At 41.9% G+C, this 12779-nt stretch overlaps 1 protein-coding gene across 3 annotated transcripts in view; it reads left to right on the plus strand.

Annotated features, from left to right (window-relative positions):
• The window catches only part of STOM (stomatin), a 79666-nt gene that overhangs the window by 41300 nt on the left and 25587 nt on the right, over positions 1-12779 (plus strand). For all 3 annotated transcript variants that reach the window (XM_073599545.1, XM_073599546.1, XM_073599544.1), the window contains exons 2-3: positions 8480-8586; positions 9874-9946. In XM_073599545.1, the coding sequence (XP_073455646.1) occupies positions 8480-8586; positions 9874-9946 (180 nt within the window). The remainder of the gene's footprint in view (positions 1-8479; positions 8587-9873; positions 9947-12779) is intronic.

Consider the following 12779-nt stretch of genomic DNA (forward strand, 5'->3'; position numbering starts at 1 on the left):
AATGGGTTTTTTGGTGCTGAAACCGATACCGAAAATAAATCTACCTTGATCCCGAAAACCGAAACAACACCGATACCGAAAGTGACTGTTTTTAAAAATATTTTTGCAAAGAAAAACCCACAAATAACTTCAGGTGAAATACAGGACTCTCTAAAAACATGTGGTGTGGCTGTTTCAAGATGCACAATAAGGAGGCACTTGAAGAAAGATGGGCTGCATGGTCGATTCGCCAGAAGAAAGCCATTACTACGCAAATGCTACAAAGTATCCCAATTACAATACACCAAACAGCACAGAGAAAAGCCTCAAACCTTCTGGCACAAAGTCGTTTGGAGTGGTGAGACCAAAATTGAGCTTTCTGGCCACAACCATAAATGCTACATTTGGAGAGGAGTCAACAAGGCCTATGATGAAAGGTACGGAGGTGGATGGCTGATGATTTGGGGATGTGTCAGCTACAAAGGCACATGAAATTTTGGTCAAAATTGTTGGCAAGATGAATGCAGTATGTTATCAAAAAATACTGGAGGAACATTTTGCATTCAGCCAGGAAGCTGCTCATGGGACGTACTTGGACATTCCAACATGACAAAGATCCAAAACACAAGGCCAAATCGACCTGTTATTGGCTACAGCAGATTAAAGTGAAGGTGGTTTTGGAGTGGCCATCTCAGTCTCTTGACCTCAATATCATTGAGCCGCTCTGGGGAGATCTCAAACGTGCAGTTCATGCAAGACAGCCCAAGAATTTACAGGAACTGGAGGCTTTTTGCCAAGAGGAATGGGCAGCTTTACCATCTGAGACAATAAAGAGCACCATCCACAAATACCACAAAAGACTTCAAGCTGTCATTCATGTTAAAGGGGGCAATACACAATATTAAGAACTGGGGTGTGTAAACTTTTGATCAGGGTCATTTGGGTTTCTGTTGTCTGCTTCAGCCAAACACTAACCATGACAGAAAACCGTGAAAGAAAAGTTTTTGTGTTATCATTCATATTCTCAGAAAAATGGCCAATAAATCATAAATTCTGCCAGGGTATGTAAAGTTATGAGCACAACTGTATATTATTGTCTTATTTCTCATAACCTATACAGGCTCTGCTTCCTGCTTAGTACTGCTACATAATGATTGTGTTCTTCTCCCAATATAAAGCCCTGTGCACAGTGTTTACAAAAGCTGGTCTAATTACTTGCTTCTGTCGAACTGTCATACTGGAAAAACAGCATCTGATCAGCATTTGCAGCTATACAGTGTATTGGGGGGGGGGGGGGAGAGGAAGGGGTTCTTGATTCATAAACAATGCAATCCCTGTTTTGGTTTTAAACTATAATTTTTTAAGAGCAACTTTTCATCTCTGACCCACTGTTGACTCACCGACAGTCCCATTCACTTTAATGGCATGGCTGGTGATGCGGCAATGACACAAAAAGGTGAGGGAAATGGCAGCAGCAGGTGAGTGGATGCCCACTAACAGGCGCTACCATGATGGATCTGAAATGACAGGTGCTTTTGAAATGTAAGCACTTATTCTTGCTGGTAGTTAGAATATTTAATATTTGCAAACACAATGAAGGTTTCCTATTTAGAATAAGCTGTCAGGTTAGTAAAACAGCGATTTAACAACCAGTTTTAGGTTAATCACACATAGTTGGAAAACTACTCAAATTTTTTTATTTAATTAAAACAATAACATTATATTACATATTCTTGTATTTGCTTAAACATCAATGTTTAGTAACTAAAGTGCAAAAACGAAATATCTATGAAAAAACAAACAAAAGAACTTAAACTGAATTTATCAGCTGGGTCCACATTAAAAAAACTTCAAAAATGGTCCTTTCATCACAGCACGTCTTCTCATGATTTTGTTTCATTCGGGCCATTAGACCTTGCATCTCTTTGTTGCATTGCTTGCATTTTGGATGCATACCTGCTTTACCCATAGGCAGAGGAACTTCATTAAAATATTCCCAAACTGGGTCTCTTTTACGGCCTGCTGCCATTTTGCTCTTCAAGGGAGGAATGAAGCACTTGAAGCTATGTGCAGAAAGATTACAAGGTGTATAAGCTGCTTTCATTTTTACTGCTTGCCCTTCCTCCTCACACTTGGAGCCCTGGTCCAGGTGCATTTCTCTTCAAACAATCATACAGTATGTGTACATAGATTTTAGAGTTGCACCGATACTAGTATCGGTATTGGTGCTGATACCGAGTATTTGCAGGAGTACTTGTACTCCTGCAAATGCTCCCGATGCCTAGTCTGGTACCTGGACCCTCAGGGATGATCGGTGAGGCGGAGGGGGAAGTTATAATCATCATTCTCCCTGTGTGGCTTTCAATAAAGCAGCTGACAGCTTTCAACTGCTTTATTGAAAGCCACACAGGAAGATTGGTGATTATAACTTTCACAACCGCACCGATCATCTTTGAGTGTCCCCCGTGTCCTCCTCCGGCTCCCCTCTGTGTCCTCCTCCGGCTCCCCTCTGTGTCCTCCTCCGGCTCCCCTCTGTGTCCTCCTCCGGCTCCCCTCTGTGTCCTCCTCTGTCCTCCTCCGGTCCCGCTCCCCTCTGTGTGCTCCTCCGCCCCCCCGTCCCAGATCTTTCAGGATGGAGAGTGGAGGAAGGAGCCGGTAAATATGTCATAACCTTCCTTTTCTGAATGAACAGTCAGAAAAGTGATCACTGTGTTTACGATGCTTCAATTTATGAATGGGGAGAGGAGCCTCTGTCTCCTGTCCATCCATGTTCAGTGCAGCTTAGGCTGCTGAGAAAGGGACTGGGGACTCTCTGTCCTCAGTTTCCCTGTCTCAAAGGGGAGATGTTGGGGGTTTAGACCCCCGACATCTCAACAAAGCCCCCCTATATATATTATACTGTTGTGCTCATAAGTTTACTACATACCCTGGAAGAAGTCGTTTTTTTCTGAGAATATGAATGATAACACAAAAACTTTTCCTTCACTTATGGGTAATGTTTGGCTGAAGCCAATTATTAGCAATGAACTGTGTTTACTCTTTTTAAATCACATTGGCAACAGAAACTACCCAAATGACCCTGATCAAAAGTTTACATACCCCATTTCTTAATACCATGTATTGCCCCCTTTCACATCAATGACAGCTTGAAGGCTTTTGTGGTATTTGTGGATGAGGCTCTTTATCTTCTCCGATGGTAAAGCTGCCCATTCCTCTTAGCAAAAAGCCTCCAGTTCCTGTAAATTCTTGGGCTGTCTTGCATGAACTGCACATTTGAGATCTCCCCAGAGTGGATCAATGATATTGAGGTCAGGAGACTGAGATGGCCACTCCAGAACCTTCACTTTATTCTGCTGTAGCCAATGACAGGTCGATTTGGCCTTGTGTTTTGGATCATTGTCATGTTGGAATGTCTAAGCACGTCCCATGCACAGCTTCCTGGCTGAATGCAAAATGTTTGAGGCTTGTCTCTGTGCTGTTTGGCGTATTGTAAGTGGGATACTTTGCGGCATTTGCGTAGTAATGGCTTTATTCTGGTGACTCGACCATGCAGCCCATCTTTCTTCAAGTGCCTCCTTATTGTGCATCTTGAAACAGCCACACCACATGTTTTCAGAGAGTCCAGTACAGACTGTCACCAGGTTACAAACATCCGACTTGCAAATGGATCCTACTTACAAACAGAGGGAGACAAAAAATGAAAAATGGCCAAGAAATCATAATATATGTTCAGTATATAAATTGTAAAAAATAAAATTGTAAAAAGAAAAAAAAAAAGAAAAAACTACTGACAGTCCATGCCTCATCAGTGTTGCATATTGGTGCCACTGTCACATGACATTAAAAGTATCGGTAATCCGTATGGTTGAGTACTTGAAAAAAGTATTGGTACTTTGTACTCAGTCTTAAATTGGTATCGGTGCAGCCCTAATAGATTTGCAAAACAATGGGATAATGGAATATTCCTGAACTTCGTTTTATCTCATGGTTTACTGTGACATTGTGTGAATGCATAAATGCAATGCATGTAATCTCAGCTTGCAGAGCTTGGATTCATTGAATGAGTTTACCAAAAATATAAATATTGCAGAATATACAGCCTCATGCTACATAACGAAGCTCCATTTCATGCCGAATGAACTAAATTATTAATGTATCGTAAATTTAAAATAAAACTTTTTTTTTTTTTTTTTTTTTTCTTTTTTTCCATCCCGACCTCTAGTGTCTAATTTACAAACTACTATATATAATAATAAGGAAAAATGTGGAACAGAAAAAATATATAATGTGAAAGCCACTAAAAAATAAGATAAACGCAGCTATAATGACTCTAAATTGTGAACTTTCTGAAGTTATACTGTACTTTCCCTTTTATCATTTAAATGAAGTTGTAATCTTCACTTAAAAAAAAAAAAACAAAAAAAACACAAAATTCAGTGGAGGTATTTCAGTAAACCAAAACTTTAATATTTAGTACAGTGGATAAACATAGAGCCAGCACAGGCATATAGGTGCAAGAAATGGTATGAACAATATATGTAAACTGATTGTGACGGTGACTGACTGATGGTGGGGGCAGATGATGGTCATCATTTTCCACTATATCCAGAAGGTGTGGGACGCCTGATGGATTTACTGCAGAAGAAAGCCATATTCATTGTGATGTGTGGTGTTTGTTGACGAATCAGTGTCAGTGTTGGCAGGATGCAGAATATATACAAAGTGCAAGTCAATGGGTGTTTGTCGTGGGACTGCCTGGCTACATGGTGTATATACAACATTTGCCTGGATATGACCAAACAGGAAGATGATGCATGCTTCACCTTGCTGTGACTTGTCTGTGGGAAATCCCATGGACACTTTGCCATGTCTGTTATTAAAGTATACCTAAAGCCAAAACTTTTTTCAATGAGGTGAAGAATCTTAGAAACCTTTTTCCATTTTTTTTTTTTGTTTGTTTCTCTTTCTTTTTGCTGTCCCATTGATGAGAGTTCCTTTCGCTACCTGTCTCATAGACACAACAAGAAACAAGGGTAAATTTCTCTTAAATTAGGGGAATTCCCCTCTTAGGTAGTTTGTCACCAGAACAGGTATCTCCATTGAAAGATTTTGTCTCATTTTCTGTTCTTGTGACAACTGTAAAATGTTGGATTCCCCATAATTTTCTGTAAGGTTGCCACCATCTTTTTTTTTAAGCCAAACCCAAACACTTTAATGGTACACAACAAATGTATTTTTTTTTTTAGTATACACTATAGGATTGCAAAAGACCTGAGACACCTTTTGGGTGCCATAAGGAGAGTAGAAATGCAGCTTGTGTACAGTGGGTGTGACCAAATTGTGTTAACAGTGGGAGGGACTTAAAGGGGCATGGTTAAATAAACATTCTTGTTTTAATAAAATATGCTTAGTTTAATAAAACCAGTGTCCACTGTAAAAATATAAACTTAGCCTACCTTTTTAAAAGTTGACAGTGTCAGCAGGGTAGTGAACAGTGTGTGGACTGTGTCAGTTAGGCAGTGGATGGTGTGGGGGCAGTGTCAGAAGGGCAGAGGTTGGTGTCAGTAGACCATTGGATGTGTTAGTAGAGAGAGGTTGGTGTCAATAGGGCAGTGGATGGTGTCAGTATTTATTTTTTTTTCTATTATTTTTACAAATTAATTTTTTACAAATTTATGAATGGGGTGTGTTCTATGCTGAGCAGCTTCCTGTTTATTCACAAACTGAAGGATAGAAAATACAGTTTACTATGCTTCGTTATGAATGGACACAGGAGCGATCGGTATCAATCACTCACTGTGTTCATTTAGAAGACCAAAGAATTTACTAGCTGAAAAAATATCTGTGGTCCTCCTCCCTCCTCCTCCTCCATTTATGCAAATTGTTAGGTTAATGACATGGTATTTGTACATTGCTAAAAGACTCAATAAAAAAATAAAATGGGGGGGAAAAAAAAAAAAAAATCGTACAAAGCTGGTACACACCTACAGTTTGACCAGACCAGGAGCCACAGTAGTCTTTTGCTTTATTACATCAATTTTATATTCTGGCAGAAATTCTAGGTGTGAACAGAGCCTAAATGTTTTTACAATAATGCATTCCCTTCAAGAAGGTAAATTCCCCGCTACTTGTTCTGCCTCCCATGCGTAAACGCTTACCTGACTCCTTTCACCGATCAAGCACTGTCTCAGCTGCCGGCCCAGTGTCTCCTGACTTCCTGGTCTCACAAGAGACACTGAGGACAGTGGAGCCATAGGCTCCTGCTGCTGTCAGTCGAACTCATATGAGGAGGAAGCAAGGGCATGGCCTACGTGCAGTGTATGTCTTTGGATGCACACAGCCCAACTCAGGAACACCTCTACACGGGTCCTTGCTGAGGGGGTACCCAGAGGAAGAGGGAGCAGACAGCGCCAGCAGGGGACCGCCAAAGAGGAGTTAAGAGACCACTCTGTGCAATAATGTTGCATAGAGCAGGTAAATATTACCTCCTTTTTTATTTTAAGAAAAAAAAATGTAGGCTTTTAATATCACTTAATTTTTATTGTAGGGTATAGACTGGCTGTAGACATCAATCAGCATGTTTCCAGAGAATAAGGAAAAATTATCCTTTTATATCCAGATTCTGACTTTGATTATATTTGCAGCTTCAGTTGATGAATTTTAAATGCATAATGGATTCAACTTTTAAATTTTGTATTTAAAAACTGGCCAGACAGATTCATCGGTGCAGGCGACAACAGGACCTAGCAGACGGACAACACTGAGTACCCAGCATGCACTAGAGTTGTCATGCTGTGCTCACTGCAAGAATAAATTCTTGCATAAGAACACTTTATAAAGTGGATTATAAAATTACTATACAGTATCTCACAAAAGTGAGTACACCCTACACATTTTTGAAAAAAATGTTATTATACCTTTTCATGTGACAACACTGAATAAATTACACTTTGACTGTACAGCTTGTATAACAGTGTAAATTTGCTGTCCCCTCAAAATAACTTGACACACAGCCATTAATGTCTAAACCGCTGGCAACAAAAGTGAGTACATCCCAAGTGAAAATGTCCAGATTGGGCCCAAAGTGTCAATATTTTGTGTACCACTAATATTTTCCAGCACTGCCTTAACCCTCTTGGGCATAGAGTTCACCAGAGCTTCACAGGTTGCCACTGGAGTCCTCTTCCACTCCTCCATGATGACATCACTGAGCTGGTGGATGTTGGAGACCTTGCGCTCCTCCACCTTCCATTTGAGGATGCCCCACAGAGGTCTGGAGGCATGCTTGGCCAGTCCATCACCTTTACCCTCAGCTTCTTGAGCAAGGCAGTGGTTTTCTTGGAGGTGTGTTTGGGGTTGTTATCATGTTGGAATGATGCCTTGTGGCCCAGTCTCCGAAGGGAGGGGATCATGCTCTGCTTCAGTATGTCACAGTACATGTTGGCATTCATGGTTCCCTCAATGAACTGTAGCTCCCCAGTGCCGGCAGCACTTATGCAGCCCCAGACCGTGACACTCCCACCACCATGCTTGACTGTAGGCAAGACGCACTTGTCTTTGTACTCCTCACCTGGTTGCAGCCACATATGCTTGACACCATCTGAACCAAATAAGTTTATCTCCTCAGACCACAGGACATGGTTCCAGTAATCTCTGGAATGTCCTTGGTCTGCTTGTCTTCAGCAAACTGTGGGCTTTCTTGTGCATGATTCTTTGCCTGAGGTACCATGTTAAACTTCCAGTGACCAGTATGAGAGTGAGAACGCTAGCATCAAATTTAACATACCTGCTCCCCATTCACACCTGAGACCTTGTAACACTAACGAGTCACATGACACCGGGGAGGGAAAATGGCTAGTTTGGACTTTTTACTTAGGGGTGTACTCACTTTTTTTGCCAGTGGTTTAGACATTAATGACTGTGTGTTGAGTTATTTTGAGGGGGCAGCAAATTTACACTGTTATACAAGCTGTACACTCACTACTTTACATTGTAGCAAAGTGTAATTTCTTCAGTGTTATCACATGAAAAGATATAATAAAATATTTACAAAAATGTGAGGGGTGTACTCACTTTTGTGAGATACTGTATGTATATATATTTTTTTTTTTAGGAAATATATTTTGTTTTTATTTAACTACGGAATCCAAACTGTAAAGTATGAAGATCAAATAAGGACTACACTGAGCGCTGTTTGTCTCCAAGATAGTAGGGCAATTTCATAGGCATATTTTAAAAAAAGTACAATCTAGGAAGTGTTTATGATGTGAGATAAGAGAAGTATTTCTAAGAATTTCTAAATCTCTTTAGCAGCTGCTCTGTTTGTGATTGACTGCATCCTCTGCAACCTTTTAGATGTGCGTAGAGCTGTAAGATGTGTTCTGTGTAAATGGGATACCAAAATTCATAAAACGCACCCCAATGGTCAATGATGTACAACCTGCCCCTTACAGTATATGTATGTGTGAACTGGTCCTAACTTCATTTGTGTCCTCTGCAGGAGGAGAATCTGATACTGGTCTCGGATGCTGTGGATGGCTTCTGGTCATTATATCATTTTTCTTCACCCTTATAACATTTCCTATCTCCATATGGATGTGTATAAAGGTAAGACATTCCCTGCAACACTTGAGCAATATCTTGCCTACCTACACTTTGCACAGCCAACAAAAAACAGGTCTCTGTAAGAAGCAATGATGATTGGAAGGAAGTATTAAACTGGCCATACATGGTTTTATTTTTTTTTGTTCAGCCACCAAACAATTTGACCATCCACACAAACGAGGTGAATGGAGGAGTCATTCTTCTTTGCGAGGACATTGTATCCTGACAGTGGCAGGTGTACTGATCGGTACACTGATCAGCGGTACAGCCGCTGATCAGTAGATTTTCTAACATGTCCCTTTGACACTGTCAAGTGGTGGAACCCACACACTGATTGAAATTCAGTCGGTCCAGCAGGGAACCAATGTATGACCAGCTTTAGAGAACCTAAGGGGAGACCAAACCCATAATAACAGTAAGATGCTACAGGTATCCTAAAAGGAAAATATGGTTCAAGACATTCACCATCAGCATTCTTTTAACAGGATACTGAACAGAAAGTTGGTAGATTGTTGACCAGGGGTGCCCAACCAGTGGACCACGGAGCGCTCTGATGTGGTCCACAACCTCCTGCTCTGGGATGGCGGGTTGGCAAGCCACCATCCCAGAGCATCAGTGTTGTGAATAAAGCCAGGAAGCAAGGAAGCAAGCGGCTGCAGAGCAGAGCCACAGGTGCACTTGTCTGCACCCTCTGTGTGGGTAAACCACAGCACATCAGTGTGAAAACAGCCTTAGGCCTCATTGACCCTATTGGTCCGACCCAATCGGACCCTCCGTTCACCTCTATCAGGCCACAGATGTAAACGGACTTGTGGCCGTTTATACCCCACCTACCTCCAATCCCATCCGTCAACTTCTGGGCAGAAGGGATCCAAGGGCCCATAGAGTAGAGTGGGTTGTGTCTGTCCGCTCTGCATATGCAGAGTGGACATAGAACTATCATCCGCCTGCTCCACTCATTGTGGTCCGCGACCAGTTACTAAGTCGCTTAAGTGGCCCTCGCTCTTCAAAAGGTTGGGCACCCCTGTTGTAGACAAACATCTCCCCCACCTTGTCAGTTTAGAGATCTCCAGTGTGGTCAATTCCAGAAACCTTTCTACATTCTTCCTGAATGTTGCTAAAAACTCTTTACATGGAACCAATTTGTGTCTAGCCACCATAGATGAATTATTATATTATATAAATTAACAGAAAACTTTATAGTAATAACACCTAATTTTTCATATGCTGCAGTTAGCATCACATCTGAATGTGTAGAAGGTGTAGAATAGTAATATCTTCTGCTTCCAGATTGTGAAGGAGTACGAGAGAGCGATCATTTTCCGTCTGGGCCGTATTCTGCGTGGCGGTGCGAAGGGGCCAGGTGAGGATATATTTTTAATAATATTCTCATGGAAATAACTGTGCTTTGTATGTAAGTGGGAGCCTTGTCTGAGTTCATGGCATTTTAGTTTGGTGGGTCAATTAGCAAAGTGGATGACTAATGGTGTGCTCTAATCTTCCATATGGACAATGCTGTTATCCTGCATTAAAAACATTAAGATATTGAGGTTGCACTGTGCACCGAAGCGTCACTTTACAAGGTCACCTAAAATGAATGAGAACTGTAAGTTTATAAATAAATGTATTGTTAGACCTTCTGTTGGTTTTTTGATGCTGCAGTTTCTGTTGATGAGCTCCCCCCCCCCCCCCCCCCCCCATACCAAGGGTGAATCTCCTTCATAAGGGCATAGGAAACAAAAATCCTGACAGAGATTCTAAAGCCTGGTACAAACTATGAGTTTTTTGGGTTGAGGTGTCAGCTCCGCTGTACAAGCGGTCTGCCGTTAGTACAGCGTTCTCCCCTATTGAGATGTTGTGTTCTGACAGGTGGATAGCCCCCGCCAGAAAACTCCAATCCATTGGCTGAGAGTGGGGATCAGGAGACGGTCGGTTGCTGGTTTTAAAGCATGCTCGCCCGACAGAAGCTAGGTGAATGTCCGGCTTCTGTCAGACCGGCTGCCATACACACAAGCCGAATGTTGGCAGGTTTTTATTGAACTGGCCAATGTCGCCCGCCCGTATGTACAGGGCTTAAAGCTTTTAGAGGAGCTGCTACAAAATGTGTTTCTATTGTTGCCTTTGCCCCCCCCCCAGGAAAAATGTACCCTTCCTTCTTGTTCTGGCACCTTTTCAAATGGATGAGAAAGATTTTCCAGTTCTGTATGTGTAGCGTCTACCCCAACTTTCAGGGAGCCTGATGGTGACCCTCAGAGGCAGGGAGGGCTGACATAACTCCTCAGGGTGCAGGTTACTAAGCATAGTGGGTGATGAACAAGAAAGAAAGTTGGGCGCCAGACACTTCTATGCTTTAACAACAGAAGTTTATTTCTGAAACAGGAAAAATGTGCGAGAGAGAAAACACCCTTCGTAACGATCAGCAAACAGGCAGATTGGCAGACTCCTTAGACAAAAATAGGTGTGATAAGGTAGACAACAGTTAAGAAAAAGAGTCTTTAACCACTTCAGTCCTGGGAAAATTTCCTCCCTTAATGACCAGGCCATTTTTTGCGATACGGCACTGCGTCGCTTTAACTGACAATTGCGTGGTCGTGCGATGCTGTACCCAAACAAAATTGATGTCCTTTGATTCCCACAAATAGAGCTTTCTTTTGGTGGTATTTGATCACCTCTGCATTTTTTATTTTTTGCGCTATAAACAAAAAAAGACCAACAATTTTGAAAGAAAACAATATTTTTTACTTTTTGCTATAATAAATATCCCCCAAAAAATTTCTTTATCAGTTTAGGCCAATTTTAGGCCAATATGTATTCTTCTATATTATTTTGGTAAAAAAAAATGCAATAAGCGTATATTGATTGGTTTGCACAAAAGTTATAGCGTCTACAAATAGGGAATAGATTTATGGTATTTTTATTATGTATTTATTTTTTACTAGTGATGGCGACGATCTGCGATTTTTAGTGGGACTGCGACATCGCGGTGGACAGATTGGACACTTTTGACACTTTTTTTGGGACCATTGACAGCGATCAATGCTATAAAAATGCACTGATTACTGTGTAAATGTCACTGTCAGGGAAAGGGTTAACACTAGGGGGCGATCAAGGGGTTAAAAGTGTTCCCTCATGTGTGTTTCTAACTGTGAGGGGATGGGACTGACTAGAGGAGGAGACAGAGACAGATCGCTCTTCCTAAATACTAGGAACAGCAGATCTGTTTCTCCTCTCCTGTCAGGGAATTTTGTGTTTACATACACAAATCCCGGTTCTGTCTCTCGTACCCGCAGTCGCGCGTGGCTGGCAGACATTGCGGCCACCGGCCACACGCGTCGAGTTCCTCCCCTTTTAGCGGGCGCACGCACGCCTGCTATGGCTCTTAAAGGAGCCAACGTACAGGTACGGCGATTTGTGGGAACGAGCCAACCTGCCGCCGGTGGCTGGTCGGCAAGTGGTTAAGCTGAACCAGCACATCTGTACTTTGTAGGATAGGCTCCTATGGTAACTGAGTTTACTCACTATAGCATACTGAATTCTCTTGGATGAGTTCTCTCTTGAAGCTCTCCCAGCCACCTCATGGATCCCTGGTCCGTGAAGACCTATTGTGCTGCTCTAGAACTCCATCCCTCTCAGAAATGTTTCCGGATCTCTGGCATGCTTTTCTCAGCATAATCTTGAACACCCGGATAGGCCTAGCAGCCAGGAGCTGTTTCACACACATCCTGGGTGGGAAGACTAACCCTGATCACCTGACCTCTACCAAATAAATACCTTTCCCAGCATGCATAGCAGCAAATATGATTGGCTGAGAAAAGTATGTTTGTCCATAACCTGAACTCGCTGTAGCTCATCACACTAATGTCAAAGGCAACAGCACCACCTACTGACAAAAGGGAGAAACCACAGCTCAACAGGATTAGGAGGGAAGTCATTTGACCTCTAAACACTACAAATTAGCCAGGCTGGCTACCACCCAGCACAACTAAATTTACCTGTATCCCTGCTTTGGGACAAGGGTGCTACATATCATACCTCTCATAGAAATGTATGACTCCTCAAGGAGAAATCTTTCAAATTAAGACACGCATACAGCGATAAAACTGATAGAGGTTGTAAATTTCCTTCCTCCATCCAAAACTGGAGTTCCACATAACTTAAGAATGTGCTAAAACCCCTTCATCTTTTATTGTTTAACT

This window comes from Aquarana catesbeiana, linkage group LG09 (genome assembly GCF_042186555.1).
Source record: "Aquarana catesbeiana isolate 2022-GZ linkage group LG09, ASM4218655v1, whole genome shotgun sequence".
Taxonomy (NCBI): domain Eukaryota; kingdom Metazoa; phylum Chordata; class Amphibia; order Anura; family Ranidae; genus Aquarana; species Aquarana catesbeiana.